Source organism: Nanorana parkeri, unplaced genomic scaffold (genome assembly GCF_000935625.1).
Source record: "Nanorana parkeri isolate BGI_ZX_2015 unplaced genomic scaffold, ASM93562v1 scaffold165, whole genome shotgun sequence".
NCBI lineage: Eukaryota > Metazoa > Chordata > Amphibia > Anura > Dicroglossidae > Nanorana > Nanorana parkeri.
Genome location: NW_017306433.1, coordinates 557,039 through 584,952, shown reverse-complemented (window position 1 = coordinate 584,952; position 27,914 = coordinate 557,039). Strand labels below are relative to the sequence as shown.

Here is a 27,914-nt window from a genome sequence, read left to right as displayed (position 1 = left end):
GAAGGAAAGTCTCAGCACCAATTCAGAGATGATTTGAGGACCTAAAGCCGAGTGATACACAAAAAAAGATTGTAGCGCTCCCCCTTCCCAAGTCAGCGTTATCCCTATACAGGATAATACTACCGGTGGCTCTGAATGGGGCTATATACAATAAACTGAACTAACAGGTCTCCCTGTCTTTCCTCTATAAGAAACCTCTATTATGGATCCACAGCACACCAGCACACCTTGAGTTGGTTTAAGAAGTTTTACTGGACATAGAATGTCAGATATCAACACCAACAGGCAAACAATAGAGTACTTCATAAAGCAAGATACTTTAAACAATAGATTTCAATCAGCTGTGCAGATGACTGTGCAGCAGTAATGAATGTACTGGCAACAGGCTCCTTACACAGAATAAGTGGTGGCACTGAACCTTATCTCAGTCCCCATGTACCCGGGTACCTAACCAACTGGCCAGTGGTCTTATCTTTGGCTAGCCAACGGTGGGGCCCAATGTAAGTGATGTGTTAAGTGCAATCAATTATTGCAGGCCAAGGCCTCTCACCCAACCAGGAGGGAGTTAGACATCCAGGGACTTCCACACTGCAAGAAGGTGTCTGCCAGGAGAAGATCAACCCTCAATGCAGAGACAGGTCAACAGGCCCTGCTGGTAGAAGAAATCCCGCTCGGCCGACAGGGTAAGTAGGAATGCTGGATGCAGGCACAACAACCCTCTGGTCGCAACAGCTGCACACACGTCCTGCTCTCTCGACCTCCACCCGGAGAATGCCGCCAGATGGTCCCTCCGCAACCAGGGTGCCTTTCCCCCTGCCCCCACAGTATTCTGGCATATGTAGTCCTGCACAGGCAGTACTGATCATCTCCTCCTGGGTGAAGAACTCATGTCCCATCAGTCTCTAGTTCACTGAGACCCCGGTCAGTTGCAACATCAAGGTTTCCTTGAAGGGGCCCGTTCCACAATAGTGTTACAAGATACATCATTGTTACTAGTTAAGGTACTAGAATGCATTTTTAAGATTTAACTCCTGAGTTTAGTGTCACTTTAACCGCTCATTTTGGTATAGGGGCCAGAATACAGAAGATATACTCATGTCTAATGCAGGTGAATGGACTGCATTAGACATAATGATGTCAGCAGGGCTTAGACCGCCAAAACCCAGGCAAGATGAGGCTGCAGTAACCGGTCTAGTAGCCAGACAGCTCTGCCAGGGGCGTAACTACAGATCATGGGGCCCCATAGCAACATTTTTATGGCGTCCCCCAGCAACCTCCCTACTGTCAATGATATTAAAGTCAGCTAGCAGGAGAGCTGCCTGCATAGTCCTCCTCCCTGTATATCTGATGTCAGCTCTTCTTGATTAATAATCTCAATGTCAGTAGCAACTTCTGCAATCCTTATTGGGGCCCCCTTCCAGGCCCCAAAGCAGCCGCATATGGCTATTGTTACACCACTGGGCTCTGCGGTTCTGGTGAGTACACCTTTTTTTTTTAGCATCTAGACAAAAGCAGGCACTTAACCCTTGCAGTGCAGGTGTGGGTGCAATGCAAAGATTAAGAAACATTTGTCCTGGAGCTCTACTTTAAAATTTACCTTGAATATGGTAGTGCATGAAGCTTCACCTCATCATCCTCTACACTTCTTTAGTAAATCAACCCCGTTCGGTCTATAATAGAATCCATTTCAGGCCAGAGAAGGCTCAAGCATGACTATGTATATATGTGAAATATATCCACTACATCACCTTCTTCTATTCTGATATTTTCATAAATATTATTTATAAACATTAATCATAAACATTATTCTGACACTTCTAAGACACCTTAAAAAGCATAAGAATGTATGAGAATTTCATACAACTGGAAACACAAGAAACATACTGGGGGGAATTTATCAAAACTGGGGTAGGCAGAATCTGGAGCAGTTGCCCATGGCAACCAATCACCAACTCTCTTCAGTGTGTTCAGTTAGGGTTTGAAAATGAAAGAGAGAAGCTAATTGGTTACTGTGCACAGCTGCTCCAGATTCTGTCTGCTCCAGTTTTGATAAATTCCCCTCATAGTATATAATAATTTTTAAAAAGCTAGCGTGAAATAACCTATACACACAAAGGGGAATTTGTCAAAACTGGTAGACAAAAACTGGAGCAGTTGTGCATTGCAACCAATCAGCTTCTCTCTTTCATTTTCAAATCTTAACTGAACAAACACAAGAGAGAAGCTTATAGGTTGCCATGCACAGCTGCTCCAGTTTTTAGTCTGCTACAGTTTTGATAAACTCCCCTCACAGTCAGTAAAGTCAGATCAACCTCCTTTTGGTAAATGCTTCATGGCGCGTTTCCACAGTGATAGGAAACAAATGATTCATTTCTTACTGCTATTTGCTACGTTCTATATATTTTTCTCTATAATATCTCGCCACTTCTTTGTGATAAACAAAGCGGTTGTGAAACACTGTTCATTGCCCTCCTGTATATGAACTCAGGGACTTGGACGTGCAATTTGGAGAAAACGTTAATTGTATGACTAACCCACACAACATACAATTATATGAGTCAATGGACAGGCGTAAAAGTCCGCCCAGGTTACAGTTCTGTCATGTCACAGTATCTGGAAGTGTCAAGCTGCTCTGCCGGGAACATTAGCAAATTCTAGTAAATAGATAAGAACTTCTTGATAGAAGGGATCCTCTGCCACCCTCTGGGAAAAGGCAGAACAGCAGCTGCTACAAGAAGATTTACCATTTACAACTACAAGGCCAAAAATGTAAAAACATCACCTACATCAAAAGTCTATAACAAAGGTAAGACAATTCAAACCTTGTGTACTGCAAATATTATCATAACCCATTTAGAGTTATAGGAGACTTGCATAGTGTCCATATTGCCGGAGTTATAAGCTGGTCATAAACAAGAAGATTTCTTTTTGTTCAGCCTGTGGGCAGCATAGAACCCATGTTAACCCTTTAGTTAAATATTAGAGATTTATTGATACACCATAATAGGCGATCATTATATAGAATACTTCTAGGGAGAGGCCTGTGCAATATGACAAGAGATATTATTCTTTTTTTATATGTTGATTCATGTGTGACGTTTTTTAGACAGTACTCTGCTTTGGAAGAAATAAGAGGTATATTTTTAGCTATTTATATGTGGTGGTAACTGTGTAAGTCTTTAAGACCCCTTTCACATTGAGCTACATTTCAGCGCTGATTTGAGCTGAGCGACATTGAGCTACAGTGCACATTTTGTCGCACTACGTAGAGCTTCTTTTGCCAGTCTATCAAAACCTATTGGGCCAAATGGCACAAAAATCCACTGGAAAAATAGGTCATGTTCAAGCGACAAGCTACAGGCGACATTGAGCTGTGAGATGTGAACAGCTCCATTGAAATGCATTGGACGAGCTACAATGAACGATTTTTGAGCGATATTTGAGCGGAAATCTTGCTACAAATCGCTCAGTGTGAATGTGGTCTTAGGCTAGGTTCACACCTAGACGGCACCTCACTGCATGGCAATCGTGCACGATTCCGCACGGATTGCCACGCAGTCAGTCATTATTTTCTAATGGCACCCCAGTCACACCGGTTTCCCGCCGCGATTCCATCTGTTCTTTCCAAACTCGATTGCAGCTAAATCAGCCGTCGTGGATCGCAAAAAAAAGGTACTTGTAACTTTTTTTCTGCGATTGCCGGCGCGGCAATCGTTGCCTGCATTGTGCGGGACCGCACGACACCCGGGACGCGCGTCCCGGGTGTCGTGCGGTGTAGTGCAGGTGTGAACCTAGCCTTAGAGTGTGTTCTGTTTGCACGGTTACATATGAAGGCATCAGTTTCCACCTTCTTAACAATCATTCGATTATGAATTTCCTGGAGGGAACTGGCATTTCTGTTTAAAGGAGAACTCCAGGCAATTGAAAAATTAACCCTTGCAGTCAACTTCCTGTCCAGTACAAGATCACAAGGGACAGCGGTCTCCAGCAAATATCCATCTCCTAGCTTGGAGAAGTGAGAAGGAAGGAAGGTGGAGGGGGCAGGGAAGTGGTTTGCCCTGCTGTGCTTGTGTGTGTGTGTGTGTGTGGGGTTCCATAGGAACCTGCATGAGAAAGAAGCTACCCTAAAAAAGCATATCAGGACCAGTGCTCAGGGAGCCGGATGATTCTGCAGGAAACTGACAGGGTTACTCACTAAGCTGCCGGAGGAATAACCGAGCCGTAGTGAAGTGAGCCGAACAACGTTTGGCTATTCACTACGGTTCAGTAAGGCTGATTTCAGGGATACATTGACTGTATATTGCCGATGTATATTGGCAGCCGTATATTGGCTGCCTTCGGCTGCAATTCAGTCAGCCGAACATGCTCTTCATGTTCGGCTGAGCCAAAGTGCAGAAGGACTTCGACTCAGCCGATCCAACATCTGGATCGCCTGAGCCGAAGCTCCGGCAGCTCACCTTCTGCCATTTGCCCCTATAGGGGCCGAACGGCAGTGAGCGAATAGCATCGGCTATTCTGATCAGTACCTCCGTGGTACTGAACAGAATAGGTGATCAATGAAAAAAGTGTTTAAAAAAAAAAAAGTTGAATTTAAAAAAAAAAAATGTAAATAAATGTTCAATCGGAAAAAAAAAAGAAATAAATATTGTTTTTTTTTTAAAATTTGGGAATGCTGATCTGTCATTACAACTGTGCACTGTATCACAGTTGTGAGATCACGGCAGCTCCGCCCAGCTGTCATTTGCGAGGACTTCAGCTGGCCGTTCGCCGCGCTTCGGCTGTCACTTCAGCTCAGCCTTCAGCTGCTGTATGGGCTATAGTTAATAGCCCGTACAGCAGCCCTTCGGTTCGGTCGAAGGACTCCGCAAGCGCAGCTAGCCGAAGGATCAGCCGAAGCTACATCTGATCCTTCGGCTAGCATTGTTAATAGACCCCTTAAAGCTTTTAAACATCAAGGAGCAGCATCCATTGTAAGTGATTTATTCAGCGTTTGAAATAGCTTCAAAGCTTTTTTGACATAGTATCACCTTAACTGCTCATTTTGGTCCGGAGGCTAAAATAAAGAAAATGCACTCACCTGAATCTCAGTCCTGTGGCAGTGACGGCTCGCTTCTCTCTCCCCCTCAATTCTGGCAGTGGAATGTCCCTTTGGGTCCTCATGCCTAATGCAGCTGCATTAAACTTGATGACATTACAGGTCTTTAGACTGCCAGGGCCCGGGGGAGATGAGGCCATAGGGACCGGTCTAGCACTCAAGTGGGACCGAGGATCATTTGAGTATATTTTCTTTATTTTAGTCTCTAGACCAAAACCAGCAGTTAAACCTAGCAGTGTGCAGGAGTTCTTCTTTAAGTATTTATCTCCATCCATTTCCCTATCAGGGAGATTTCAATTAACTTCCTCTCCTGCAAAACCAATTGGAAGTGAGAGGACATCTACCTGTGACAGCTGTCACTGCAACCAGTGTTCCCTTTAGGAGACTTCCCTTCTATTTTTGTGCAGGTGACTGTAAATGTTTAAATGTCTAAAAAGAAGACACTTTTGTTTTATCTGCAACCCATATATACTATATATATATATCTATATAGATAGAGAGAGAGAGAGAGAGAGAGAGAGAGAGAGAGATTTCAGATACATACAGAATAGTGACCCCTTTATTTTCAGGTCAGGTGTACCTGGTTTTTGCTATGGAACCAGACTGCTGTTGGGTGGCAATGAGTCTAGCCAGCTGTTTCTGTAAGGCCATGTCTTTGCCGTGTGCCTGTCTGATGAATGGATGCTCCAGTAGATGGATGACTGATGGCCTTTTTTCAAAGTCCTTAATAAGACACCTGTAATGACAAACAGGAAAATTGTTTAGGCAGATGCTCTTCTTTTGGTGTCTATTTTTATAACAAGCTCACTTGCATTTCCTGGCTCATCCTGCAAACAATGCAAGGCTGCAGAAGATTGATAAAGTTGTTGATGAAATATTAATTACAGGCATTCAATGATAAATATGTACAGTCAAACAATATTTGCATACCTATGTTTGATTTTTATTTTTGATCTACCATTTGGAAGGAAAAATATTTTTTCTTAAACTTAGGAGCATGTAGCAGGGAATGATGATCTTTCTAACAGAACCCTGATACATGCTTCTAAATTTTAAAGTATTTTGTTTTTCTTTCAAAAATAAAACAAACTAAGCGTTATACACATCCAGTATTGAAGCCATCAGTAATTAAGCATGAAAGCCCAACTCCAGCAAAAATGTTTTAAGGTCTGTGTCAACGGGCTTTGGGCTTGTGTCAATGGTATTAGGTTGACATCAGTTTGAGATGTTTCTGCGAACATTCAGAATGTATTGACAGGTGCATTTGACCTTCATATGAACTGCATTAAACCTGCTTTAAGTGGTTAACATAGACTTGAATGGGAATGTAAAACCCGCTTAAAGTGGACAAAAGCCTGTCAACGTAGGCCCTTTTTTTGTCTTGAGTGGAGGTGAAGGAGAGGTGAAATGTTAGAGTCTCTGCCAGGTTTGTATTATAGTGTCTTCGATTTGTTTCAGTGTTTTTATGCTGTCTGTTAACCTTTCAGTTAAGGGTTAAAGCCCAACTCTAGCCATATTTTTCATTGAGGTTTTTATATCACAACCATTTCCCCCAAAGAGAGCCATTTCTCCCATTCCTTGTCCTTGTGTGACAGGGACAGGAAGTGATGAAATATCTCCATTGGGTCACAGGTAGATATAAAAAAATATGGCTAGAGCCTCAACAAAAAATATGGCTAGAGTTGGGCTTTTACCTTAAGGCTAAGTTCTAAATTTCAGTTTACAGAGAATGCTCCAATCAAATAGCACATGTGTATAACCTGACAAGTAGTAATATGTGGATCTGTTGCACTTAAACAGGATTTCCAGCCAATCATGATTCCACGTTGAGCAGAGTTTCTGCATGGTAGACTGATAAAGCAATCTTGCCAACCCCATTGGCAGTTTAATTCAGAGCAGGATCCAAGCCCCCAGACATGTTTACAGTAAATAAAGGCAATACCACTGTAGTTAAAGAGAGCCCAAGGGATTATGGGAAACAATAAATAAATGCTTTTGTATTAGGGCTATTACATCACAGGGGGCAGGGAATCCCAACCCCTAATCTGCGATGACTCCTGCATTTAAATAAAAGCCAGATCACCTTGCAGACCAGCAGTCACTAATTAGTAAGGGGCCCAATGGAAAATGTTATTAGTTCAGTCAATGCCATCTGGATTGCATATATTTGCCCAACAAAACGGATATAGATTATGTCACATTGTCTGATATTTAAGCACTGACCCCATGAAAGCACTTGTTAAGACACAACATGAAAAGACGACAAAGCCAGAAAACAAGAATGTGTGAGCATGGGTAGGGGAACCTTTTAAATATATTTTGGCTAGAAGTAAAGTTTCAGCACTGGACAGCTCCCAGAAGATCAGTGCTAAGTACAAATCATGTTTCTTTTTCTTTTTTTTTTTTTTCTTTTTTAAAGTATTTGTGGAACAGTCATTTTACAAACGTACTTTTATGCTCTATAACTGAAACTCATTCAAGCACCACAACAACATTTCTCAACAATAACAACCACAAATGGTAAAATAGCATCATTTGCATGTTTAGACCACCAGGTGGAGAAGCCTTGTTTTAAATAAGTATTTTCTACAAAGTGATAAGATTAACACATGAAATGATAAAAGCCAAAAAGCAGTGGTGAAATGCAGAAATCCATCACAACCAATCATATTTTACAATCAGAAAATTGTTTGCTTTGGTCATTGCACGTCATAATATGGGTCATTCCACTCATATCTTGAATTTGCCTTATGATTTTGATTAGATTGTTTCCTGTTATCAAACCCTTACTAAAGAGCTGGTAAAGTAGCTACTCTGAGTATGTGCTAATACAACATGTATCAGTAATATAGGAACAATAAGCCTCACCTGGAATTTATGCCTAAATTATAAAACCTGGTCCTTTAGTAATCCTGTGTGTTGGACGCAAAGCACATATTTTCAAAATATATTGTCAAATCTGCAAAAAGATGTTCCCACAGATGGTGCTTTGCTCCTAACAGGTGGTTTAGGGTCTGCAGGATTTTCAATCTCTTCCCTGTGAGCTGAGCCAGTGATACCTAAATCATGTTGATGCTTTGTGTGTATACAGTCCACCCTCCCACCGAGAGACATTTATCACTCTGCTCTACTTACAATAGAAGACTCTCTGTTCTTTTATAACATGGTGAAAAAAATGCAACAATAACAGCCCATGCACTTTAAAGGGAAATTCTAATATGTATTTATTCAATATTACTTTACTTTAATGTATTTAAGTTTGTATGTTTAATGTTTATTTTCACCCATGCCCCTTTTCCCTGAATCATACAGACATCACAAGTAAGCTTAGTTACAGGCTGTCAAAATCTGGCCCTGTATACATAATCTTTACTGTACAAATAGGCATTGAATACAGAGTGCATCCATGAAACTGGCGTTAGTGTATTATTGGTTATCTGAAAAGAGGGCAGAGAAAATGCTGTTTGCTTTCAGACTGTCTGTTTCTAAATAAATCTCTATACAGCCCTTATGGACAGTGCAGGAAGGGACGCAGAGGTTAGTCACTCCTCTGACTCATTTAACTATGTCTTTGTCTACAGTATATATTTAATAATAAACTAAGGAGCTCTGTAAGCAACTGTTTCCTACAAGATTAGCCTACTAAACAGGTGAAAAGGAACCTAGAGCACCACCTGGCTGGCTGGAAATGTGAAAATGAAATATTATTATTATTAATATGATTATTACACAGGATTATATAGTGTCAACAGTTTGTACAGCGCTTTACAATATAAGGAAGACTTTACAATTACAATACAATTCAAGAGAAGATGGTAAGGAGGGCCCTGCCCACGAGGGCTTACAATCTAAAAGGGAGAGGCCAGTGATACATGAGGAGGTAGCTGCGTGGGGATGAATTGTTTGAGAATGTGATGGTTTAGTGATTAGGTTGAGGTGGGATAGGCTTGAGGCTTTAGGTTGAGGTGGGATGGGATAGGCTAATATTGAATTGTTTACACCTAATTACCAAAATGAAACGATATGTTTTCAAAAAATATATTGTATTTCTCAGCATAATAAACAAATAAAGAAAATACATATGAAAAATGATACATTCACTTAAACAACCAATGTTACACTGAGGTCTGTGTAGATTATTTTCAAAATAGATGCCATTGTATTGGTGTGAGGTCAACCAACGGAAAGGGAGCCTACTGAAACAGTTGAAAGATATTTCTGCATGGCTACAGATTTACTTTCAATAAGTATATGAAACATTTGAAACAAATGAAAGTTGCCTCTTGACAAAAAGGTCTATGGTGCTCACTTTTTCCTTCCTATTTTGTAATTGTCTCTCCAGTTGACAGACACCAGGAACAATTAACATTAAAACACCAGGTTAGAGAGGGCGTCTGATAACTGTAATATAGAGATTGTTGGCAAGCCTTATCTTTCACCTGTTTTAATTGCTGTGAATATAACTAAAGTTTCATAGCCCCAGTGGGTCAGTAACATATACTGTCACTAATTCCACCTTAGTGAAGACCTGGGCACTGGAGGATATTTATATTTTCTAGCTTAAGACTGTCCTCATCCTTGTATCATTACCTTGTGAACTACTGGTGTGAAATAGGAATGCAGCCAATGAGGTATAAAAAGACTAAACATTCGTCCTGCATACCTGATCTGCCTAGGTAGGTGGCTCTCAAGCATGGATCAGGATAATAGCAAAAGGAGCTTACATCTGTATATCACAAAATTAGTAATGTTAAAATATTTGCTAAAACCTGTATTTCTTCTCCGCTTGTCACCTCAAGTCACTATTGGATTGTTTATGCCCTCCTCACCCCAATTAGCATGATACAGTTGTCTATGGATGTGCTGCTACAATAGTAAGTAACAAGGAAAAATCTGGTATAGACGACACCTATGGTTGCCATTTTTGTATGCCAAACTGGGGGAGAAGAAACATATTGATCAGTGGCATCTCTACTATGACCTGACTGCAGAAGGAAATCTGATCGTCCACGCCATCAGCAGGGAGAGGAGCTATAGTGATAGGGGGAAGCATTTAATTTTTTACTTTGGCCAACTTTCGTGAGTCACCCCTCTCCTACCCCAGTTTGTGGCTAGTCTTAGTATGATCAGAAGTCATAACCACACAAGGCATGCCAAGACTGGAAAAGAAGAGGCTGAAATAGACATTGCCTGCTCTGTGTCAGTACATCTAAAATCAATAACTAGAGTGTGGAAGACACACTTGGGTCTAAGTGTATTGACTGAGACAAGACAAATTGTAAGCATGCAATACAAAATTACACCAACAGAAATGCACAAACTGTGCAGGCGCAGCATTGATATTGACCAGGGTGGATTGTACAGGCAGGTAGAGTAACATTCTGAAACCGTTAATGACATAGGAGAATGTGTTACTAACTGCCAGTAACATGCAGTTTGGGGGGCTTTTTGCTTCCCCTGGCAGCCCATCCACCCTAGCCCATATTCAGTGTTAAAAACATATTTCTCCACAATTTGGACAAATATACTGAGATTTCAGCAAAATTTCACCATACATTAGAGTCAATATGGATTGCAAAAATAAGGTGTTTTTACGGTATTTAAATGTGCAATGAGCTCCTAATGACTTCTGAGGGTTACTGAAACTTTGTCTTTGTCTATCCTGGACCTGTTCTTGTGCCAATAAAACAGTCATTTATTATTTTATGTTTTGTTTTCACAGTGAAAAAGTAAAAGAAAAAAGGTTTAAGCGACAATATATAAATATCGACCAAACACAAAAAAAGGAAAAAGAAAAACAAATACAAAGAACACTAAATTAAATAAACTAAACAACCCTTAATATATCCCCCAAAAAAACACACTGCAAATAAAGTAGTTTAAAGTAAACCCAAGCAGCATAATGAACTCTGCCAAAGCCACTCCACTCATCCCAACTTATTTTCTAGGCATTGGATGGGAAAAGGTAAATACATTTGATAAGTTCTCATTATCCTCTTATAGGATAAGCTTGAATTTTTTGATCTGTGTACAGGTACACTTGAAACAGCCTATTGAAGCATAGTCTAGCTCTCAAGCACAGGAGCTCTCTGGGCTACGCAGGGAATGCCAATATACTGTCCTGGTCTGACTTTCATGGGTGTTGGTCTCCCCCAGAATTAATTCTATAACTTTAGACTGCAACTAAGAGTTTATTAGCAAGCAGCAAGGGTAAGGACCTACATACACATGTATGACGAAGCCGATTAAACAGATTTAGATGCTGAATGCTCTCCGATGATAACATTATAAAGTGTTGCTTTTGTCTGTTTTTATGAGCATGGGGTTTTTTTTATAACTAGTAAATCAAGCTGAGCCCTATTGGATCGCATTTATTTACAAGCAGAGAAGATATATTTAGCAGAGATAAATTTTTACAAGCAGATAATAAGCCGTATGGCTGGTCTCATAAATGCAGACAGAGTTACAAAAGTGTTGTCGTGGTTCATTTTAACCAGCTTGCATTCATTTATTTACACTCATTGTAAATCTATCCACACAGGCTGCTCTCTTCCTAATAAGAGCTGCATTGCTGAAATCCATCCTTTATATATAAAAAAAAGAAATGGTAAGAGCCTGCTTTCAGTCTTCTTAATAGAATTTGTAAACTACAGTAACAATAAATTAGGCTCTAGAATAGAAGGCTTGCGACTAAAAATTCAGATGAAGAAAGCTATTTGTTCAATGTTTGATGGTGCCTTAGAATTACACCCAGCCTGAAAGAAGCAGGTCTGGGCAGGAACATTGCATGTGCATCTTAAAGATATAGAAGTAAGGATGAGAATCATAGTGCTGGATGTGGTGCCTTCAAAACATGTCAACAACAGCAGCCACCATATTTCTGATCATAGCATACCTCTGATGCAAAGAGAACCTGCCAGAGGATTTAATTCTCCTTTGTACAGGGCTCCTGGTAGCCATCATGGGCAACCTGTGTCTGATTGAAGATAGAGGTCTCATGAGATCTGGGTAGCCATTTTGGATTCAGAGGGGCTATATATAGCCCCTGCTACAGCCATGTGGTGTACCCTACAATGTGGGGAGTATTGAGATAAAGAGAGTGCACACACTGGCATAGTACAGATAACAGTTCTTGATGAGTAGGAACAGTGAAGAGTTGGTCCGGAATACCCCTGGAAACAGCTACAAATTTAGGGAAGGGCCCTGTTCCAATCTTCATCTGGTTTGGCACATTTTGCACCCTGTACCACCAACATAGTGCCCTATTGTGAGGTCACATTATACCAGTAAATGGGATCTGTCTAGTAAGCTCTCCTCAAGCACACTGCTGCCTGTAGGTTCTTTATTATGGTGCATACAGGTTTCACCTAATGATCAGATATTGTGAAGACATATAACTATACACTGCATGTTGGTTTATAATTTTGATCACCACATCACAGGACCAAAAGCATGAATGTGGGTTAGCTCTTGAGACTGTTACTGTTACTATGTGACATAGAGAGTAAGGCCCAACCAAGGATCAGTGACATACCTACCCAAAAGGGTCCTGGGGTGCCTGATAGCAAGCATCTGTCTCCTCTCTGCTTCCATTATTGTTTAACAGCTTCCAAATTGCTGGCTCTGCAGAAATAAGAACTGGAAAGGGTAGATCCTCTATGGGCAAGGCTGTTACCACCAGGCCACACACTGAAGCTGCTGGGAGTCACTGATAATAATATCAAATCCACAACTCCTCCACCAGCAAGTGATAATCCCAATAACCACCAGTGTGATTAAAGGTAGCATTTAACAGGGGCAGGGCTGGCCTTGCAATACTTTATATATGTCCTGTATGTGCTGTATATGGACCATATGGCAACGCACTCAAGTCAGTCACCACGATAGCTTACCTTTTGGATAATATTTTAATCTGTCAGATCAGTGGCAGGGGTGTATGGAGGTCACCATACTGGGGTTCTATGCAGCAGCCAAGATCCAAAATTATAAAAATCTGTTTTGATTGGAAATAACTTTTGAAACCATAATTTTCTTTTCCCATAGCCACATAAAATGCTACCCTGTGGGTTTTCTTTGGGATGGGCAATAAAGTAATACCTGTTATCTTTCTAAAAGCAGCTGAAGGATTTTCCATTTAGATATTCAGTGTGCTGCTGAATGGTAGACAATATTTACTGTCTAATCCAGCACATGATGATAAATAGCATACACCCCAGCCTTCCCCCTTGTCCTCCGAGATAATAAAATGATTGATTTAACATATGACGCAGTGGTCAATTATAATCTGTTTTCCAGGTATTCTATTGTGCAAAAAAAGCAATTGTATCTGTATCGATCTGGTTCGGAGCTGTACCTTCCAGCTGCCACTATTCTTCTGTTTGTCATATATATATGGAATTAACACAGATTAATTACTGTTCTTCTTACATAAATAAGTGTTGAGTAGTTTTCCATATAAAAAGACAAGCAGAAAGCAGTGTGATATTTATTCCTGCATTCCACATTTAGATGTCTTTCCCAAGACAATAAATCTTAAAGTGGCCTCATAGCCTGGGTCAAATACACAAGCAAAGAAAGTAGCATTTTAGGCTTTGTTTAAAGCAGGATCCTCAATAAGCTGTAGCTTTCTCAAATCACGCTTAAAGCCACAGACAACGGAAGTGCAATTTATGAATAACTGCAGCTGACCCTTCTAAATGTTTAACGTGTAAGTGTCAAATACTCACGTAAGCAAGCGCAATGTCATTCAGAATTTTAATGATCGCCATCCCCTAGAAATGTCATCATTCTAAATTTGCATCCAGACAAATCCAACATAATCTCATCATGAAGTGGATCTAAATTATCTTTTTAAACATTGCTGGGGGGCAGGGCTTCTGCAATAAAAGCATCTTACCTACCTCCCATCAATGTTTTTTCTTAATGTATAATGAGCTGCACATGCTTGAGGTTTAGAGAAGAGAGGAATTTCATTAGAGAGACATGTGGCACTGTATGTAACAGACCTATAGATAACTGAAGTACAGCTTATCAATAACTACAGCAAATTCTTCTCCAATGATTACTGTGTAAGCATCAAATGCTTACGTAAGTGAGCACAATGTCATTCAGAATTTTAGTGATTGCCAACTGGTGAAAATTATATTGTGCTAATTTGCCTCCGCACAAACCCGAATTAATCCTTTTCAAGTGGAACCAAACTGTTTTTTTTTGTGTGTGCTGCCAGGCAGGTTTTCTATTCTGCAAAAAAAAAATATCTTACCTAACTTCCTGTAATGTTTTTTTCTAGATGTACATTGAGCTGCACACGCAATCAGTGTAGGATCCCAGCACATGCTAGGTGCCAGGATGAATTAATTCCGGTGCATACAAGGGAGCTGTTATCCCCAGCTAGCCAATCAAAATGGCTAAAGATGCTGATCCCAGAAGAAGTCCAGACAAAGTGATAAGGGAAATCGCATCCGTCACAGAGCCAGAGGGAGGCACTTTGACAGGTAAGTCTGCCATAATGTGCAAATATGCTGTGCGTCCCCAGGAGAGGAAGTAAAAGAGGAGCTTTAGGCAATTCAAACTATAATGAAAAGTTGCATACGCAGAGCAAACAACATGCAAAACAATCAGTGGATAGGGACTTCTGTCCTCACAGACAGGGCTGGATGGACAGAAAAACAAATCTTTTTGCAGGGCAAACAGCTCCCTTATATAGAAAACAAGAAAAAGCTAAAAAGGGACTTCCGGTTCCGGCGCCCAATGAGTTAGACGTGTGCAGCACTGCTCCGTCCCGCTATACTTCTCGAATCCTTCGAACGCCCGTCTATCTCATCGCACATTGCCTACCTCACCAGACCCGGGTCACCTGCTGATATGGACAAGTTTGTGTCTCGCCCGCTGCAGCCGCGACGAGCCATATTGCTGACATCGGGAGAAGAGCTGGACCCGTCCAAGATGGCGGACGGAGAGGACATGCTGGTCTCCTCTGATGATCCAAAGGAAGGTGAGCCTGCCTGCTGCTAAAAAGGACAGATTACTGTGTTTGAAGTCCACAACAAAGTAATCGTCTACAGCAAAGTGCTAAGAAAGTGACATTCATCCCCTCTCCTGCGCGTACCTTGGGGCAGACAGTGAGGGGAATTTATCAAAACTGGAGCAGACAAAATCTGGACCAGTTGCCCATAGTAAACAATCAGCTTCTGTCTTCAGTTTGTTCAGTTGAGATTTGAAAATGAAGAGAGACGCTGATTGGTTGCCATGCACAGCTGCTCCAGATTCTGTCTGCTCCACTTTTGATAAATTCCCCTCAGTGTGTCTTGGTACCCCTTTCTAAAGCCTAACTACAGATACAATATGATTTATAGAGAGAATTTCTGTGGTGGATACAAGCGGAAATGGAAAAAGTAAGCAGGAATGGAAGAAATGTATGTTGAAGTCACCTAATAATTACATTTTACCAGCTACAATATTTTTAAAACTATTACTGGAGGTCAGCTTTAAATAGTGATCACATGTAGTCCATAATTTTTCTAGATTTTCATAGATTAAGCTGGCAGACTGGATCTTAGTTCAGGTCCATAGACATTAGGGCCAAACACACAGGGCCAGATTTCTGTTAGTGATGTGAACAGCTTAATTTAAATAATCGTATAATTACAAGGTACAGGTTTCAAAACCTTTTTTTAGACATCAATGTACTTTGTTAATATGAATGTAAATGGGGGCACCATTATATACTGTAGGTTTGTTTCCTGTCTATTCACACTGCACAATGACTGCATTTTATTGCTCAGACAAGTACAGTAAGTATAGAGTCTCCTCCCTTCTCTTCTTCTTCATAGCATTATGTTTACTAGTAAATGACAGGTGTGCTTTAAAGAGAACCTGTCACCAACTTAAAAAACTGCAGGCAAGAGCACAAAAAAATATTTTCAATGCTTGCGTGCAGTGTTTTCCCTTCCATATTGTTTTTTTTTTTTTCAGTTGGAATGTGGTTATAAACTTGCTAGAAAATTTGACTATGCCACATGAGTCAGTTTCCTAGCACAACCCCCTTCCTCTTTGCATGTCATAACCCTCTCCTCTTCTGGAAATCTCTAATTACTCTTTAAGGCCCAGCTCCTCTGCCCCTCCTCTCACCTCCCTACATCAAATTTTATGTAGCTGGTGGGGGAGGAGCGAAGGAGAATACTATAGAGTTTCATTTAAATGACAGGCCAGGGTCTGCTGTCACCACATCTAAGATGGCAGCACCCAACAGTAGACTCAAGCCTTTTGGATGTCTACACAAGTAAGGTAAATAACATGCATAAAATACATTCATTGCACATATAATCATGTGAGGATTTTTTTTGCCTATCAACAGGGTCTCTTTAAGAGACTTGTAGGAGGCCATGCCACCAAACCTAGCAGTTCTACAAAAAAAAAGAAAAAGAAAAGCCTAAATTATGTTGAAAAAAGATAAGTGTATTATGCATAGTATTACCTTTCACATTCTTTGCCGGTAATTTAATTACTATGCAGTGAACTGCTCATCAAGAAAATTACAAAAAATAGCAGACAAATTTTCATCACAGCCAGAAATGCAATATGGCATTCCAAGAAGAGCTGCTTTTAATCCATCATAATGGAAATGTAGAAAGTTCTGTATTGACAAATGCATAACTAATGCAAATAAATGAGTCAATTATCTGTAATGGCTAAAGGCTCACCACCATGCGCCCTGATGTTTTAATTTAAAAAAATGGAACGTGGATTATTAATGTGGACTTGGCCTGTCACAGGAATAAACACAGCAGCCTGAACCCTAACAAGGAACACAAGGAATTAGAATCCAACATACATACATACACAGAATCTAACACTCTCCGCAAGAACCAAATTGCAGCTCTCTTTCAATTGCTGTTTATACTTAATACATTTCTCTTGTTCTATGCTTCATTACCTCAAGATCTATTACAGAGAAAACACGTTTAAAACTTGCCCGCATAGACGATTACATTCCGAAAAATGCAGAATGCATAATGTGAGGTCAAGAAATGCACAGTGAACAATTTTGTGAGAAGGGATAAGCATGTGCATTGTTTTGGTGTTTTGACATAAAAGGCCCAGTGTAGTCCAATATAAAAACAATAATAAAAATAACAGATAGGAAGTTGTTCTGCTGGTGATTTGCTTCCCAACTGTGCATAGTAGAAGGAGACTTTGCAATTGTGGTTGATAAAGAGGAAACCCCCCAGAAAGTTGTGTTGTGTCTCAAGAGGAGAGAAAGAGGAGAGAGGGGAAAAAAAGTGATTGGCTGCATGGGCAGCAGTGGACCTAAGCCCCCCAGGGAGAGAAGGAAACAGACGTGTCAGACAAGGAAGAAGAAGGAAAAGTGTGCAGGCTGCTGATGGGTGAGAGGCCCATTAGGCACCAGGGAAAGGCAGAGGACAGAGTTGCCTAACCTCACTCACCCCACCTTGCGAGGACGGCTGAGAGGGAGAAGCTTCAGGGGAAACCAGCCGGAGGCTTTGGAGCCTATTTCTTATCCGTCTCCATCCGACCCACAGTAAGGTATTCCAAGGACAGACAGCATCCAGGTGGACAATCATAAGATGAAAGACTGGTGAGCAGCGCTTTGGCCATTCTCCTATGTGTTAATCATTGCTTATACCTATTCACAGCTGCTCAGTGGAACCGTATTTAACACTTTGTGTAGATACTTTAACCCTTGTGGACTACAAATACCTTCTCCTGAAGGTTGAGCTCCACCGTTGAGTTCACCACCAGCAGACTCTGTCATTGATTTACCCACTGGCCAGTGCTTAGCCAGGGTTATTAGTTTGTCCGTAGGCCCCAGGAGATAGCTGCATCTTTCATACTCTACATCTACGGTAGATAGACCTGTTGTAATAAATGCTGTTTTTTCTTTGCTGCTTAATGTCATTCTGTACTTGCGTAGTGCGTGTAAGGGAAGACCTCTCACAGGTGGCAAATAAAACAAACTCTCAACATGTTCAACATATCTTGTTGCATTGCATGGATGTCTTTGAATTGTTGCTATCATCATTTCTCCAACTGTTTTGCATGTATTCGCCTGTGGGATCTAATCCTGCCTTACTAAACCCCAGACCTTACTATTGGCGTTTTGGTGCTGCTTCCAGTTTCTGTTGCTTCATCCAGTTTCAGGGTGGGTTATCACTGAATGCAATGGTAATGATAGGCCCAACATTCTCTGCAACTCCTGTGGGTGTACTGCTATATCACTTCAAACTACGCAAACCGCATTGTGAAATTAGGGAATAATTTCATCTTAAATTTTACTAAGGCAAAATAAGTCACCAGTGACCATACTTACATCCCAATCTATTAACGTCATACTGGCCAAGGGACCATATATATATATATTTTTTAAACAAAGTAGAATGTGGTCCTTTTGTACATTTTATCAATAAATTATACTATTTGTTAGGCTGGGAATCATTTTTCACAGTCAAAAAAATAGTGCTCTGCCTGGAGTTCAGCTTTAGTAGATTTTCAGTAACCGTTCTTGTGAATGCGTTAGCTTTATCTTGCCAGCATCCCTACTTCAAGAAAAATAATAGAGCGTTTCTGTTATCTTTTCCTTTAACAGTGATCCATTCATCATTCGCTGTAAACAAGGTGAAAATACAAATCCAGTGTGTGCTGCAAGAGGGGTGAGGATAGTTGTGTAGAAGGAGGGTGATCCTCTGAATCAAGTGTGTCTACATCAAGTGTACCCAGCTAGGTTTCCGTATCAGCCCTGCCTGAAATAGTAAAGTGGCAAAAGGTGGCACATAGATTAAAACATTTGCTCTATCTGTGACTTCCAGGCAGGAAGTAAAATCTGTTCTCTGATGATAAAATGGTCATTTCTTTAGTCATTATGGCCCCTCCAGAGATAACAAAGAGCTAGGTTTGTCTTGAAGCCAAAAGCATAAACAAAGTATGCAGACAAATCTAAAATAAATGCTTTGCTTAGCTGGGTTTTCATTTAGCGTGTTATTTCAAAATAAAATAAAATGACGGTGAATAAAAAGCCTCAGATTATTTCAATATAAAAATTGCTGTGTTCACTCAAACAAGTTAAAGTACTTTTTTATACTGCTGATAAATATTGCTGTTGGAAATTCCACAATTCTTAATCTTTTCTAACCCAGCGGAATGTTTGGCCAGTTTACCAAGGCATGCTAAGACTTTCAGTACCTGTAGACATCAAGTTGTACTGAGAAGTGGTAGGCATACATTTTATATAAACCTAAAAACAAAGATTCAGTATATTGAAGTTTACTGGACCTTAGATGCAGTTGCTGCATTCTTTTTCTTTTTTCAGATTTACCTTTCTTTATTATTACCTGGTAATCCTTCAAATAACACACTTACAATCCTTTCATGTCTACACTCATTTCTCCATTGTATATATGGGGGCAGCTATGGTTATCACCCAGGCTGCATTTCAAACTTGCCCTCCTTTGTTCAGCTCAATTATATGGAGGATTGATGATAATAGTGGTTTACACAAAAAATAAGGTTCTTTGTACTTTCTTTTAAACTCACAGGAAGTGACAAGAAACCTATATTGCTGCCTCTGAAACATGTAAACCCGTGGAATACTTGGGGGCAGAAGACTCTGGTTTAACATCAATACTCCAGCTCGTCTTTGTTCGTGATTTTGTTTACCCATCCTTGTTACAAACAACTGTAGAACACAGGCATGTAAGTACAGCCCTAGCTGTGTGCCTTCTTTTTATTAAATACTGTTTTACACCATGGAGGCGCTCCTTTTTGCTTTATGTTTTCCAGTTTGCCGGTTGTCCTGACCAGTGGGAGCTGCTTCACTAGTGTTACTAGTTTGTGTGCATACAAGTCGCAGGTGCTGGCGCCGGTGTTTGCTCTTCCACTATTTTCCATAAGAAATGTAATATGTTGCAGCTTGCCATTCCTTATATGTAGTGGCTGTATTACTCTTCTTGAACTTCTAATTCCATGTTTTGAAAGCACAGAAAAATAATTCCAGGGTCCCTTCTGTGCACCTAACTGATACATCACAATCTAACAATGTTATCTGCTTTACCAGCTATCGTCTCTGAACTGCAAACCCCTGTTCCCTATGCAATGGAGATGAGCAGAGGAAGAAATGTTTGTAGTCTAAATCAGGAGAACAGCACAGGTGATAACATTGCTCCTCCATAGATACAGTACTTTGAGCAGTGTCACCCTAGGACAGGAAGAGTATTACTGGCAGGATCACAAGGTACAAATAAAGGAAGAAAACTAATGCAGCCATCACACCTAATGACTGCTAAGCTGCAATATTTTATGTTTGTTTTATACCCTTTAACTGATTTGCTTGTGTATATCTTTACTGTGTTCCACTGGAACATCTTAGTGTGTTGAAAAGTATAAAATAAAAAGGTAATTTTCTCCTTCAGTTTTCAGGATGGTCAACAGAATGTCATCTATTTACATGAATGTCATACTTCAGCAGGGCAGTACCTATTTTGCTGGGATGTTGGGAAAGTATAGAGCTGTAGCCGATCGCAATACATTAGGGGATATGATTTTAGCATTATCCCTCAATAGATATTGACTTCCAGATGACTAGTAGCTTATGTTATGAATGACCCTAGCACACTTACTTGGTAATAAGATTTCAGGCACATTTATCCTTTGATTCTTTTCCCAAAGTGGTATAACAAATGGGCACCAGTCACATAAACAGGTTTATTGCAGACTACAATTAGGTGAGAAGGAGGGTGAGGGGTGATTGAGGATATCCCAAGAGCAAATGTTCCCAAACACCAGATTGGCAATGATGTAGACACTTCCTATTGGCTGTCCAAGAGCAGAAGAGTGCACTGCGTGATGACATCACAAAAAGGCCACTGGTGGGCACAGACTGCAACCCTGGGGAGGAAGGGGGAGGGAACTTTGCCTAGATATGGGCTTCAAAAGAGTTGTTTTGCTTTTCAATCGACGTATATCTTTTTCAATCAATTATGTAAAGAGGCTCCCAGTTTATAAACAGGTAGGTGGGAACGCAGCCCAGTGACACCCTGCCTTGTTAGCTTAGAAGCTACAGCACCCCTTGCACAGATATCTTCCAATATTCATATACAATGGTATTGTCACATGGGTCTATGAGTCAAACACCAGGCCATCTACAAGCCAACAAGTAGTAGTAATAGAAACAGTCCTTCTGCTCAGACCTTTAAAGCGGTCATATGTATCAACAAATTGCCAGCGAACACAACCATTGTGATTTCTGGTTGGCTGTCCTTGGTTTTGTATTTAAAGGTAAGGAAAGGTTTGCCACAAAGACCTTCCTGGGGCTACCCTATTTTCACACCCTGTGGCACATATGTTTAGTTGTACCCTTACAAAGCCAGTTTGCAGTTAAATGATCATGTAATAGTTTCTAAACTGGAAACACATAGAACTTACTGTGCAATAAAGTGGCTGAATCCTCTGCACCATTGTTCTGGATGAAGCAGGGTAGGAGGAGGGTTCCTAGAAAGATATAGAAATGTATATGTATAACATCAAAAAGATACATAATATTGAAAAAGGGAAGTTTTAAAGGAATTTATAGTTTTTAATATGCATAGGGGGACATTTATCAAATTGGTCACATCATAAGCTTTTTTAAACTGTCATATCCCTGATTTCTAGTGCATATAGTTACAGGTATATTATCCTAGGTTATTCCTAAATGCCTTCATAAGGAGAATTATCTAAAAAATGTTGCAAACGTCCTGGAGCAATGCTGAATAGCCCTGAAGTGCTTAGCTGACTTGAGGGTATGAAGCCTAATTATCTTGGTTCTACTTTAAGAAGTGCTCAGGAGCACATTTAGAATGTGCGACAGTTTGTTGTTCTTGTAATGTTACCAATGCTGGACACAATTATTGCGTAGCTGAGAAATTATGCAAACGCACATTAATATGTCACAGGAACACTTAAAAAACACATAACAGATAAACCTTTGAGGTTAGCTAGCATAAGATTTCGATCTTTGCGACTAAACATTTTGCTGCAAACATGTTCATAAATTCCCCCCATTGTCTTCATTATATTATATTTCATGCTTAAAAAAATATACATATATAAACTGGTAATTATAAAATACTGCATATACAGTAAATATTTTTCATATATCTAGGAAGGCTCTTTGTATTTCTAGGAAGGCTTTTTCCTTCAGCTATTATGCTAAAAATTGACCTGAAAGACTTAGGGACACAGACGTAGGACTGCTGAAAAGCATGCCAGCAGCAATTGGCGTAGAAAGTCCAGCACACTTTGTAAATTGAATGTCATAGATGCACCCTGTAATATATGTTTGTTTAATAAAAATCTTATACAGGTAATTGAGACTTTTTACCACTCCTTAGTCATTAACTTGTAGACTTTCAATCATTCAGGGCTCTTTAATAGGGTGTTTGTGACACATTTCTGGCAGTGCGAATGTAGTTAGAAGGCGTGCGGCAAAATCTATAAGACCCGTGCAACATTTTTATTGTTAGTGCTGATATATGTGACAAATTCAAGTAGTACTTTTTAGCAACATTCTTACTATCTGTTGCTAATGTATTGACAGGTTCATAAAGAAATTCCACCATATTGCTGATAAAACTGGAAACTAAAGGTAAATAAAAGTCTTTTACATTTAGGAGTAAATTGTGTAACAGTTTTGTGAGATTTGCGACAGACTCACATATACCTTACTGATGTGTAAATGAATCTGATATCTGTTGGGTCTTTTTTCACACTATTATTATTATACAGGATTTATATAGCGCCAACAGTTTGCGCAGCGCTTTACAATATAAGGAAGACATTACAACCACAATACAATTCAAGACAAGATGGTAAGGAGGGCCCTGTCTCTCTATGAATCTCACAGATTACAGTTAAGTGATATTAAAGTCAAAATGTTTATTTCAAATGCTGATTAAACCACTTACAATGGTTGCTGCTTCTTGATGTTTAAACGTTTTAGTTTCTGCAGAATCAGCTGGTCCCCTGATATCCTGTATTAGGGTGGCTCCTTTCCCTTGCAGAGTCCTATGGAGCCACCCTTGTGTTTGTTAGTGAGCTGTGTGGGTCTCCACAAACACATAGGCACAGCAAGGCAAGCCACTCCCCTGCTCCCTGTTCCTTGCTCCTCCCTCCTCCCTTCTCTGAGCTAGTAGATGGACAGCTGCTGGATTCTGCTCTGTCCCTTGTGATCTAGTACTGGATAGGTAGTTCAGGGAAGACGAGCTGAGGGAGCTGGAGCAGCTGATCAGAAACAAGTTGACTAACTGCTTCGGCAAAAATGTAAAGAAATACTTTGCTGGAATGTATATTTGTTTGATCTGGATTCAATATTGTGTGAGAATTAAGCTCCAGACGATAGCACATTAAAGACGATTCCACTCGCTTATCTTGTCTTTTTAAGGGCTTCTTTGCCCTCTTTTATTAACTCCAACATAAAACGTCCACACAGATTCTCCCTCACAGGGGTTTTCAAACATAAAGCAAAGCTTTTTCCTTCAGCAACATAACATTTGTAAAGTCTCACCGACTTCAGGTTTTCTCTAACAAAGCTTCTGGCCACACAGGCTGGTTCTCCTCAACTGGCCACCCAGGCTGATTCTTGTCACCTTGCCACACAGGTGATCCACTCCCCAGTCCGCCAGACACACAGACTGGTTCCAGGGTGGAGCTCCTTTCTTAGGAGGCTGGCATACTTGTAGGGGCCCTAACAAGCCTCCAGCCCTCTCAGCACTTCCCCCTGGAGAGCAACCTTTAGTATAATGCCTGAACCTGGCATATACATCTCAGCCATCCTGGCTAGGCCCAGATGTTTTTATCAGCCTGCTGCCACAATTGAAAAAAAAGTTTGAGAGTTTAAGGGCTTGTTCACACTAAATCCAGACCAGATCTGCATGAGTTTCTGCATATGCAGTGCAGTGCATTTTTCCACGTTTTTGCCGCTTTCGGGGCCGTATTTTGAGTGTGCCTAAAATGGGCTTTCAGTGCATTCCAGGGCGTTTGCACGCATTTAGGTGCGTTCCTGAGCAGAAAAAAATAGGGCATGCTGCAGTTTTTCCACATGCTCTGGCCCAAAATACCATTGGAATACATTGGATGCCTTTTTGATGCGTTCTGTAACTGCTCTGCTCCGCACTTGGTGTGAACAAGCCCTAATACTACTTTACGTTCTGCATTAATCTCCAACAATTACATAACTAATAACTGATTCTACTGGAAGCTCAACAGTGTATTTTCACTAATAAAGTTATCTTTAAAATAAAAAGTGCCTTTTCATATGCACCATACAATCTAAATTACAGTATGTTCTAAAAGCAAAATACCTCTATTATATTTCCTACAAAACTGTAAATAAATACAATTAGTTACACATATGTGGGTCTACCAGGAGCTGTAGGCTTAGATGTACCAATATATATTGCATATCAAAGAACAAATGTTCCACAGCAAAGTAAAACCTTCACTTTGGGTAACATAAGTTCCCCCCAAAAAACAAAGCTTGAGTTTTCTTTTGAATAGCATGTGGAAATGGTAAAAAGCCTTGTTCATCAGTATTGCTATTTACATCACAGAAATTGGATAAAACAGTAAGAGAAAAATCTCCCCACTTTCTGTCTATTTTACAAAAGTGCAGTAAAAATCTTAGCAATAACTAAAACACATTTAGGAGCTCTGTCCGGATTTTCTTGTTGTCTATCTCCCCCAGGGAGATTTTCCTCAATTTATATCCGGGAGTCAAAATGTAAAAAAAAAAAACAGTCAACATTTAAAACTTAAAAGAAAAATATCCATGGAGATACATAGAAGAAACAAGTTCTAAACTTTCTGCACTGTATCTAAACCTCAAAATAAAGTTCTGGATGGAGTTGTGCTTTTATGTCATAATGACTCTCTGGCACTCCACTGAGGTTATTTTTAAACCTGGGAGCCAAAGGCCATCTAGGCTTACATCAAATAAGGGAGTTCAAGAGCAGTGTTTTATGTATTCAATAAAGACATTCTTTTTTTCTAGAATGGATAATGTTTTTTGGTAATGCCGACACTATACATGCCCTATCGATCCTGTGAACTCTACCAATATTCCCTTTAGGAAGTAGAATAAAGAGCCACAATACAATAACTTCTCCGTGGGCTGACCAGAGCCACATATACCATTAGCACTGATAATGAATATCCATATTTATAAGGAATACCATATGCCATAAAACATGTAGCTCTGCCTGATACTCTATCCCAAGAGATGTGTACACAAGAATATGTCACTATCTCATTTGTTTCATAGATCTGGTCCAATGTGCTACTGATACAAAGTTATTGATCAAAGGATGTCCACATATCTGTATCTTGTATACACAGGATCAGGTGGCACTAAAAATAATAGAAGGTGAAAAAGTAAAAAACATGGACAGAATGGCTGCAAAAAATGGATATCCACTTTAAAATGATGTATCGTTTTATTTAAAGAAACAGGGATAGACAAAAAGACAGGATTAGCCAGTTAAAGTAACTCTACCTAAATATATAATACCTGGTTTTAACTGAAACAGCAGACAGAAGTAGATATTTTTACAGCCCAATCAAGTGGTGATTTTAACAATGATTTTCCTGGGTTGGTACTAATAGAGTGTTTGAGAACTGCAGCAGTCTTAGGTAGGGTATACACGGTAGAATTTCAAATAAATAAAATCGGTTTCGTAACGTTCTTTTCGACTTTCTAATCATGGATAGGGTCAAATTGATTATTGATTTCAACTGCAGTGATGAAAAAAATTGAAGAAGCATGTTGGAAAATTTTTCTGCATCGAACGAAATCTAACAGCGAATGTGGTTTTCATTTTTTTCATTTTGAGAAACTCCATTCATTACAAAATCAAATGTCAAGTCTCTGATGGTATTATCAAACATTACGACCGGATTTTTCGCACGAACGTTCGTTCAAAAATCTACCCATGTATTCCCTACATTCCCAATAAGAGACTAACATATGTTTGTTCACTTAAGAACCAGTTAATAAGTTGAGCACATATTATTTGGCAAAGCAGGCAATCTCCCTAAATGTCCATGAGTAATGAAAGGAAAGTTAATCTCTTATAACACAAAAGTGGAAGGACTGAAGTGCACATGTCCTGCTAGCAGCTAGACAGAACTGTGTATCATCATGTGTTGGAATTACCTGGACAGGACTGTGCATCTGTATTACCACGTGTTGGAAGCAGGACTGTGTATCAGGGTCCAGAGTCCCCCCTTTTATCAGAAATACCAGAGCCCCCCCCTTACATCAGGGTTACCAGGGCCCCCTTTACATCAGAGTCTCCAGAGTCCCTCCTTATATCAGAGTCCTAAGGACTCAGTTGTACTGGGGGACTCTGATGTAAGGGGGAACTCTGGGCACTCTGATGTAAGGAGGGATTCTGATGTAATGGGGAACTCTGGGCACTCTGATGTAAGGGGGGATTCTGAAGAAATTGAATCTCTAGGGACTTTGGGGACTATCCAGTAAAAGGGATAGGTAAATAGGCAAACACTACTAGGGGTGCATTTAAAGGTCACATTTTTATTCACATGGTTTAATTCACCTTAAAAAAACTTGTACCATCTTCTAAAGCACCTCTGATTTTATTAAAGTTTCTTGTAACCCAGTCATTGCAAACACGCAGCAGAGCAGAACAGAACTTCAGGGAGTCACGTGGAGATGCCCACATCTGTGCACTGAAGGTGATAGCAGGCAGGAGCTGTGGCCACTGCTGAATATTGTGCTCATTTTGTTACCCTCAACTGTGACTCCAGACAATGCTAGACAGGGAGTAGTGTGACCCCGGCTTACACAGTGACGCTTACTAGATCTGAGTGCTCAGAAGAGCAGGGACTGTAGAGGCATCACATCACTGGTTGGTTTCTAGGACGCCAGGTGGTCCTAGCAACCAATCACCAGTGGAGTCATTTAGCCCACTGTAATCATTGGACTCTCTGGCTGCTGGTGGACAGTTGTTAGGATGCCAGGAGGTCCTAGCCCCTTATCGGAAGTGGCAGGAGTTGAATAATGACAGGAGCAGTCCACTATCTGCTATCTCCATGGGTCAGTGAACTTTTGCGGATCCATGAAGCAGGATTTCCCCATTCAGTTGTCACCCAGGGCATGTGTCATATGTGCCATGCCCTGGATATGCCACTGGTTGGGAGCACCTGGGCAGGACTGTGCACCATCACATGTTGGAAGCAGCTGGACAGGACTGTGTTTTATTATGTGTTGGGATCAGCTGAACAGGACTCTATCATCATGTGTTGGGAGCAGATGAACAGGACTGTGTATCATCATTTGTTGGGAGCTAATCACAAAGATCATAGCTCTGCTTTTGCACTGATGGGAAAAGGAAACATTGGCATTATCACCAGTGAATATCACATACATACATTTTATACAACTTTTAATAAAATGCCTGATATTATATATGTCATAAATATGGTCCAACTCAATCGTTATGTTCTTCTGTTTTTGTAAATTGTACCAAGCGAATCATGGATGAGAAGTTGAAACAGAGAGCAGTAATTGAGTTTCTGACGAAAGAGGGTTGTTCGGCTGTTGAGATCCATACACACCTGAAGAATGCGTATGGTGATGCAGTAAGTGATTTGAGCAATGTTAGGTGTTGGGTACAGAACTTTAAAAAGGGGAGAAACTGAAATTGTAGACAAGGCATTGAATGACATGAAACTCAAATCTGCCAGAATGGGTATAATGATGGCACAAATGCATCGAGCATGTGGGGATTATGTGGAAGAGTAGCTTTCA

General features: G+C 40.3%; 1 protein-coding gene across 1 annotated transcript in view; it reads right to left on the bottom strand.

The window, feature by feature from the left end:
- MYO3B (myosin IIIB) overlaps positions 1 to 27,914 on the bottom strand; it is a 207,224-nt gene that overhangs the window by 105,006 nt on the left and 74,304 nt on the right. The window contains exons 9-10 of the mRNA XM_018554563.1: positions 21,533 to 21,598; positions 5,676 to 5,831 (exon numbers count right to left, since the gene is read on the bottom strand). Of these exons, the coding sequence (XP_018410065.1) occupies positions 5,676 to 5,831; positions 21,533 to 21,598 (222 nt within the window). The remainder of the gene's footprint in view (positions 1 to 5,675; positions 5,832 to 21,532; positions 21,599 to 27,914) is intronic.